An 8,878-nucleotide genomic window follows, 5' to 3' on the forward strand; every position below is an offset into this window, starting at 1 on the left:
TAATATAGAACATTCATACCGCAAATATACTCTACCAGAACCCACTCAAATCAGAGATCCTGATGGTCATCTGGGGTTCAGTCCAGTCACAAGGTGCAGGGAATCCACGAATACCACACCTATATCCACATGGGGTTCTGGATCAATAAATGACTCTGATTTTCAGAAAATATAGACAATCATTTGTACTCCATTCTGTTGCGTTATCTGTTCTTTGCCTTTCTTTACTCGGCCTTTTACCAATTCCAAAGAGACAATCCTGGGCAGGCCTCCATGATCCAAGGCACGCCATTTACTCCCATTCTTACACATGTTCATAGCAATCCTTCTGGTGTTTATTTGCATATCTGTTGATTATCCATTTTTCCAGAGGCACTTTAAGTTGTTTTGATCGCTTGACCTTTACGTTCTTGCTTTGGTTGCCAAAATGCAGGTCATGCACTCATGTCCAAATGCACTTCAACCACACAAGGCCTCATGGCCTGTAACATATTACATGGATATATGGATTATTGTGCACACATCCCAACAAATAGAGTTCACCCTGCACTTGATATGGGAAGAATATACAACAAGCCTGTGTTAGCCAAACTGAGATTTTTCTGACACTTCATTCAAAGGCACACTCATTTACATAAGCCAAACACAAGTTTATCTACAAAAAAAAAAGAATTAAGTGATTATAAGTGATAGCAAACAGATCAAAGCAGAGTACCTAGCAAATAAACAAAACTACAAACTAAGATAAATAATAGAACTGGAAGGGACCTTGAGAGGTCATCAAGTCCAGTCCCCTGCACTCATAGCAGGACCAGCACCATCTAGACCAACGCTGATAGGTGTATGTCTAACCTGCTCTTAAAAATCTCTAATGATGGAGAGTCCACAACCTCCCTAGGCAATATATTCCAGTGCCTAACCACCTTGATAGGAAGTTTTTTCCAAATGTCCAAGCTAAACCTTCCTTGCTGCAATTTAAGTCTATTGCTTCTTGTCCTACATCAGAGGCTAAGGAGTAAATTTTTTCTCCTTCCTTCTTGTAACAACCTTTTAGATATTTGTATATGGATATCATGTCTCCTCTCTGTCTTCTCTTTTCCAGACTAAACAAAGCTAATTTTTCAATCTTCCCTCATAGGTCATGTTTTCCAGGCCAGTAATCATCCTTGTTGCTCTTCTCTGGACTGTCTCCAATTTGTCCACATCTTTTCGGAAATGTGGTGCCCAGAACTGGACACAATACTCCAGTTGAGGCCTAATCCGCGCAGAGTAGAGTGGCAGAATTACTTCTTGTGTCTTGCTTACAACATACCTACTAATGCAGCCCAGAATGACGTTTGTTTTTTTTTGCAAAAGCGTTATACTGTTGACTCATATTTAGCTTGTGGTCTACTATGACCACTAGATCCCATTCTGCAGTACTCCTTCATAGGCAGTCTTTACCCATTCTGTGTGTGTGCATCTGATTGTTCCTTCCTAAGTGGATTTCCTATTTTGCATTTGTCCTTATGGAATTTCATCCTATTTACTTCAGACCATTTCTCCAGTTTGTCCAGATCATTTTGAATGTTCATCCTATCCTCCAAAGCACTTGCAACCCCTCCCAGCTTGGTATCATCTGCAAACTTTATAAGTGTACTCTTCATGCCATGATCTAAACCGTTGATGAAGACATTGAAAAGAACCGGACCTAAACTGATCCCTGTGGAACCCCACTGGTTATGCCCTTCCAGCCTGATTGTGAACCATTTATAACTACTCTCCAGGAGCGGTTTTCCAACAAGTTATGCTCCCACCTTATAGTAGCTCCATCTAGGTTGTATTTCCCTACTTTCTTAATAAGATAGCTTTCTTTGACAGGGTAACAAGCCTTGTGGATGGGGGGAAGTGGTAGATGAGGTAATGCTTTTAGTAAGGATTTTGATACAGTCTCACATGACCTTCTTTCAGCTTGGAACCATAAAATTTTGAATGGTGTGGAGAGCATGAATGAGGAAGCCTTGTTTACTTCTTCACATAACACAACAACCAGGGGTCAGACAAGGAAATTAATAGGCAGCCGGATTAAAACAAAGAAAAGGAAGTACAACATACAACACAGTCAACCTATGAAACCGGGAGATGTTGTGAAGGTTAAAAGTATAATGGGGTTTGAAAAAGAATAAGATAAGTTTATGGAGGATAGGCCCGTCAATGGCTGTTAGCCAAAATGTTCAGGGATGCAACCCCATGTTCTGGGTGTCTCTAGCCTCTGACTGCTAGATCATGGAACTGGACAACAAGAGATGGATCCCTCAATAATAACCCTGTTCTGTTCTTTCCCTCTGAAACACCTGGCATTTGGCCCCTGTCAGGATACTGGAATAGATGGACCATTGGTCTGACCCAGAATGGCCATTCTTATGTTCTTATCTGAGTCTCCTTTTTCTTATCTGAGTGCTGGACATCATCGCTAATGAGGCCCAAATGCTTCTTTTTCTCAAACGGTCCCTTCCATGGAACCAGTAATTTGAACAAGCTCGACAGTCAGAATAACACTCATTCCAGCGGTTTGAACATTCAGAGCTGGATCCCTTTCTTACAGGCCTTTTCTTGTACCTGTGCTGCATTTAGCAAAATTGTTCTAGAAACGTCCACAAAATCTTGAGGTGATTTCTTAATTCAAGAATGTATTGGACTATGTTCATCACCTGGGGTCTTTGCTCTTCTATGTTTTTCCAACGAGGTCTGGAAAACCACAAGGCTGCTTCTCAGACAGTGATTCAAAGGGAGAAAACTTGGAGTCTTGAGGCAACTTCCTGATACCAAAATGGAGCTGGGGGAAGAGTTGGTCCCAGTGGTTGCAATCTGAGCATACAAATTTCTGCCACGTCACCACCAAAGTTTTGTGAAATCACTCTACCAACTCATCACTTCTTAATCATAGAATATCAGGGTTGGAAGAGACCTCAAGAGGTCATCTAGTCCAACCCCTTGCTCAAAGCAGGACCAATCCCCAATTTTTGCCCCAGATCCCTAAATGGCCCCCTCAAGGATTGAACTGACAACCTTGGGTTTAGCAGGCCAATGCTCAAAGGACTGAGCTATCCCTCCCCCAAAATGTCTTTACCCTCAGTAGATCACACAGTTATTTCATGAGTTGTAATGTGAAGTTGGGTCCTTGATCAGTAAGGATTTTTTGGTGTAATACCACCTGGGAGAGGAATTTCATAAGCTCATTTGCTTATTTGGTTCATAGCCAGGGTGCTAGGGCTGTGGCAAGAGGTCAATAAACTTGGCTGGGTGCATTTGTCACCAAACCGTTCCTGTGGTCTTTCTTTATGAATAACTTTGTGGTCTGCTGAATGAGCAGGCTTCCTTATCTGCTGATACTGATAACATTGGAGCGCCAAGGACACAAGGACTGAGCAGGCTGAACAGTGTTACTGAAGCAATGACATTCATGTCATGGAGTTCATGGATTCCATGATTTTCAGAGACCTTCATGGCATTTTTCACTTAAACTCCGGAACAGCTGAGCCAGAGCTGTCAGCTGGTGGAGGACCCTGAGCACTCAGCTCCCAATGTGTTCAAGGACCCAGCAGCTCTTTGCCACCTTGGGCAGTGGGGGTACCTGGAGCTCTGAGTTGCTCCTGCCCATCCTGGCTAATAGCCATTGATGGACCTATCCTCCATGAATTTATCTAGTTCTTTTTTGAACCCTGTTATAGTCTTGGCCTTCACAACATCCTCTGGCAAAGAGTTCCACAGGTTGACTGTGTGTTGTGGGAAGAAATACTTCCTTTTGTTTGTTTTAAACTGCTGCCTATTAATTTCATTTGGTGACACCTAGTTCTTGTGCTATGAGAGGGCATAAATAACACTTGCTTATTTATTTCCTCCACACCAGTCATGATTTTGTAGACCTCTGCCATATCTCCCCCTAGTCTTCTCTTTTCCAAGCTGAAAAGTCCTAGTCCTATTAATCTCTCCAATACGGAAGCCGTTCCATACCCCTAATCATTTTGTTACCCTTTTCTGAACCTTTTCCAATTCCCATATATCTTTTTTGAGATGAGGCAACTGGATCTGCATGCAGTATTAAAGATGGAGGCATAACGTGGGTTTACATAGAGGAAATACAATATTTTCTGTTTTATTATCTATCCCTTTCTTAATGATTCACAAAATTCTGTTAGCTTTTATGACTGCCGCTTCACATTGAGTGGATGTTTTCACAGAAGTATATACAGTGACTCCAAAATCTCTTTCTTGAGTGGTAACACCATATCTAGACTCCATCGTTTTATATGTACAGTTGAGATTATGTTTTCAAATGTGCATTACTTTGTATTTCTCAACACTGAATTTCATCTGCCACTTTATTGCCCTGTCACCCAGTTTTATGGGATCCCTTTGTAAATCTTTGCAGTTTGCTTTGGACTTAACTATCGTGAGTTGTTTTGTATCATCTCCAAGCTTTGCCACCTCCCAGTTTACCCTTTTCCCAGATCATTTATGAATATGTTGAATCGTATCCTTCCTAGTATACTAACTGGTCTTGTCAATTTATTACTTTTAAATGTGTGTATTTGCTCCAAAACCTCTTCTAATGACACCTCAGTCTGGGAGAGTTCCTGAGACTTTCACCTAAAAAGAAAGGCTCAGATTTGGGAATCTCCCTCTTATCCTCAGCCATGAAGACTGATGCAAAGAATTCATTTAGTTTCTGTGTTATTGTCTTTAAGTGCTCCTTTATCATCTCAATCATGCAGTGACCTCACTAGCTATGAGTAGGCTTCCTGCTTCAGATGTAGTTAAAACAATTTTAACTGTTACTTTTGGAGTCTTTGGCTAGCTGTTCTTCAAATTCTTTTTGGCCTTCCTAATTCTATTTTTACACTTCATTTGCCAGAGTTTATGCTCTTTTCTATTTTCCTCAATGGAATTGAACTTCCACTTTTTAAAAGATGCCTTTTTGCCTCTTCTTTTCCTTTGTTGTTTAGCCACAGTGGAAGAATATCCACAAGATATTGCGAGTGATGCTAGCCAATGTCCATATTTTGTATTAAATTACTTTGTTACTGTTAGTCTTTGGTTATCCTCCAGGCTTCCTGAAGTATTGGACATGGAAAAAACAGGTAACATTTCCCACAACGCTGAGCTGAGCCAAACATGGGCAGAGCACTCTGGATTAATGAGGACATATACTTTCTAATTCTTGTCACAAAGATTTCAATCAGTGACCCATGGTGATCATTTTCTGCAGATGTATTTGCCCACTTTGTCACGAAGCTCTTTGGATCTGACCCCATAAATGATAGGGTTGAGCATGGGAGGGATGAGGAGATAGAGGTCAGCCAAGATGATGTGAATGTGGGGAGCGATGCCCTGACCAAACCGGTTTGTCAGGTTGGAAAAGAGGCTGGGAGTATAATACGTCAACATCACACAGATGTGGGCTGTGCAGGTGTTGAGGGATTTTTGGTGGGCTTTCTTGGAGGGGATTCTGAGGACAGTCCTGATGATTAGACCATAGGACAGGGCAATGAGTGTCAGGTCTGACATGTTGACTACAAAGAATAGCACCAGACCGTATATCCTGTTCACTCTAATGTCCCCACACGACATCGTCACCACAGCTGTGTGCTCGCATTGAGTGTGGGGGATAATGCGATTTGCACAGAATGGCTGCCGGCTCAGGAGCAGGGGCAGGGGAAGAATGAAGAGAACAGCTCTTATCAGTCCCACGAACCCTAGTTTAGCGATACGTCTGTTATTGACGATGATGGTGTATCTCAGAGGGTTACATATGGCAACGTAACGATCAAAGGCCATTGTCACAAGGATGGCGGAGTGCATAAGAGAAACAGTGTGAAGGAAAAACATCTGGGTGAGACAGCCACCCATAGTAATACCTTTCAAATTGAACCAAAATATACACAGTGCATTTGGTATGACACAGGTAGGTGTGGCGATGTCTGTGAGTGCCAGCATGCAGAGCAGCAGGTACATTGGATTGTGGAGAGTCTGCTCTTTGTATACAACAAACAGAACTGTAAAATTTCCAAACAGGCTGATAATGTAGAATATAAAGAAAGGGATGGAAATCCAGATGTGGGCAGCTTCCAGGCCAGGGATGCCCATTAGGATGAATGTTGAATGGTTAGAGTGGGTGATGTTGAAAACTGCCATTAGGTGGACAATGCATCAGTTGGGCTCAGAAGTGCTCAAGGTGCCTGTAAAGGAAGAGAAGCACAGTGAAGGGGGGTTACGCCCTTTATAGAAAATAGTATGATAAATATTTTATAGTTAACAACAATCTGGAGGTGATCAGTGAAGTGGCAACATTTACATGTGGCACCAGACTATTTAGGTCAGAGTCAAGTGCAGAGAAGTCCTCTGAGGGAACTGAACAAGCCAAGAGAACAGGGAGCAAGATGGCAGATGAATTTCAATGTCAATAAACTGTGATGTATATGCCCACTGGAGGAAAAAGCTTGAACTAAGCAAAACATTGGGGTCCAGGAGGAGTGGGTTAGGAAACCATACAGAAAATACAATGGCATGAGATCAGTCAGTCAATATTTCACCCTCCTCTGGTCTCCTCTATGTAGTACTGGGCACCCTTCTCACACAGGATATTGCAGAACTAGAGGGGTTACGTCCAGGGCAATGAGAATGATCAAAGGCCTGGGGAAACCATCATACGGAGAGAGGTTGAAAAGACTGGGATTGTTATGTTACAGAGGAGATGAATAAGAGGAGATATGAGAAAATACTCACTGGTAGAGTAGATGGAGAATAAGTTCTCCCTGTCTCATAACACAAGGTCAAGAGGACATTCAACTAAACTGAAATGTGGTAAATTCAAAACTGATAAAAATAGAATGCTTTCTTCCCCCAATGCCTAAATAGAATGAGGAACTCCTTGCCACAAGATGTATTTATAGCCATGAGCTAAGCAAGAATGAGGAAGGGTTTGGACATGTACATGGATACTGAGGCTTTACACCTTCAGCCTCTCCCAACAAACCACAGTGCTGCCTGCTTCTCTGTGTAGATCTCCCTACCTACTCCCACAACCCTCAGCACTGCCTGCTTGTCCATTTATACCCTTCTCCCCACCTCCATAACACTCAGTACTGCCCACATGACTATATATCCCAGTCCCTGCCACAGAACCTCCAGTGCTGGCCACTTGTCAATGTATGTTCCCCACCTCACAACTTCCAGCCCTGCCACACAGTGCTACCCCTCAGCCGGGACCATCAGCAGGTGCCAGATCCCACAGAGACAGCTCCCAGAAATACTTCCTCAGACTAAGTTAAACTCAGTGTCTGCCTGCACCCGGGAAAAAGAACCTATTCAGTGAAGGGAACCCCAGCAGCAGCTCAGGCTGTGCAGGGAAGGAGAGAGGGACAGACCCGGTGAGAAGGAGAGAGGACGTGGAGACTAGAAGGAGCTAGTGTGAGTAACTCTGCCTCAAAACGACACAATGCTTTAACGTATTGCAGCCCATTAGAAACCCAGACACCCCTTCCTGAGGCTGGTGTTCCATGTTGGCAATTGCTGACATTACCACAAGATTGTTGTAAGGCTGCTCACGGGAGGAGGGATAGTCCAGACGGGGGATTGGTCAGAGACAGTCTGCTACAGTGAGGTCCACATTCCATTACAGTCTGAGACACCCACTATCCCAGGAGGCCTCATTACGCCTCTTTGCTCTGTGCATTAGGCAGGATGTCCATTCCCTATTTTGTCCAGTTTCAGGTATCTGTGCCACTGTAATGTGCATACTGCACGCCCCCCTCCCACCAACACACACAAACATTGTGCATCCCTGAACTGCCCATAGTGAGATTTCCAACACCGCCTGGTTTCCTGTAAGCCAGAAACCTGCTTTTATTTCTCCTGCCTTTTGATGCTTCTCATCCTCTCTATACCCAGAGATGCAGGGCCACAGAGAAACCAGACCCTCCCTTTGCCTCTGAAAAAAAAAATCCTAATTGTTCATTTACAAAAATGATTAGGAGACCAGGGCACTTGATTTATGAGGAGAGGCTGAAGGAATTGGGCTTGTTTAGACTGAAGAAGAGGAGAGTGAGGGGGGATTTGAGAGCAATGGTCTTAAGTTACAGTGGGGGAAGTCTAGATTGGATATCAGGAAACACTATTTCACTAGGAGGGTTATCTAGGGAGGTGGTGGAATCTCCATCCTTAGAAGTTTTTAAGGCCCAGCTTGACAAAGCCCTGGCTGGGATGATTTAGTGGGGTTGGTCCTGCCTGAGCAGGGGGTTGGACTAGACGACTTCCTGAGGTCTCTTCCAACCCTAATCTTCTATGACTTTATGAATCTCTAAGGATTTCAGCAACTCTCCTGTCAGTTCCTCTTTGGTTCAAATGAGCTCACTCCATCTTTAGCAGTGACAGGACAACTCCAGTTGAACTCACTGGAGGTTCATGGCCGGTGTGAATCAGGACATTCATTTAAGTCCTTACTTGAGGACTTAGGCCATGCTGGGAGTTCTGCCATTGAACTCAATGGTACAATATTTCACCCTTAGTATTTAATTTTGGCCCCCGGCTGTGAAAATCACTCCCAGATTCACATCCTGCTACAGAGAGCACTATTATCTATGGTGCTGGAAAAGTTTGAAGGAAACCCCCAATTTATGTGGCGTTCTGAGACAAGGCATGAGAGATGGGGATTCCAAAACACACAGGGGCTCTGATTTTGCTCTCAGGGAGGTCAGTGTAAATCTAGAGTGACCCACCAATGGCAGAATGTGAGAGCAGAATCTTTCCACTGTGTGAAATCCTGTATATTCCATTCTTCTTGTGAAACATCTGGTAACACAGATATCCACTGCAGAGGCCTTGGCTGCACTTCTTAAGA

General features: G+C 43.4%; 1 protein-coding gene across 1 annotated transcript; it reads right to left on the minus strand.

The window, feature by feature from the left end:
• Positions 1–5,235: 5,235 nt before the first annotated feature.
• Positions 5,236–6,174, minus strand: LOC141975571 (olfactory receptor 52E2-like). The gene has a single exon (XM_074936074.1). It carries the CDS (start codon positions 6,172–6,174, stop codon positions 5,236–5,238), a length of 939 nt encoding a protein of 312 aa, XP_074792175.1.
• Between the last annotated feature and the right edge of the window lie 2,704 nt (positions 6,175–8,878).

This window comes from Natator depressus, chromosome 1, assembly GCF_965152275.1.
Source record: "Natator depressus isolate rNatDep1 chromosome 1, rNatDep2.hap1, whole genome shotgun sequence".
NCBI lineage: Eukaryota > Metazoa > Chordata > Testudines > Cheloniidae > Natator > Natator depressus.

What these genes read in the sequence shown, in the direction of transcription:
- LOC141975571 (XM_074936074.1), bottom strand. Translation starts at nt 6,174, where the DNA reads ATGGCAGTTTTCAACATCACCCACTCTAACCATTCAACATTCATCCTA.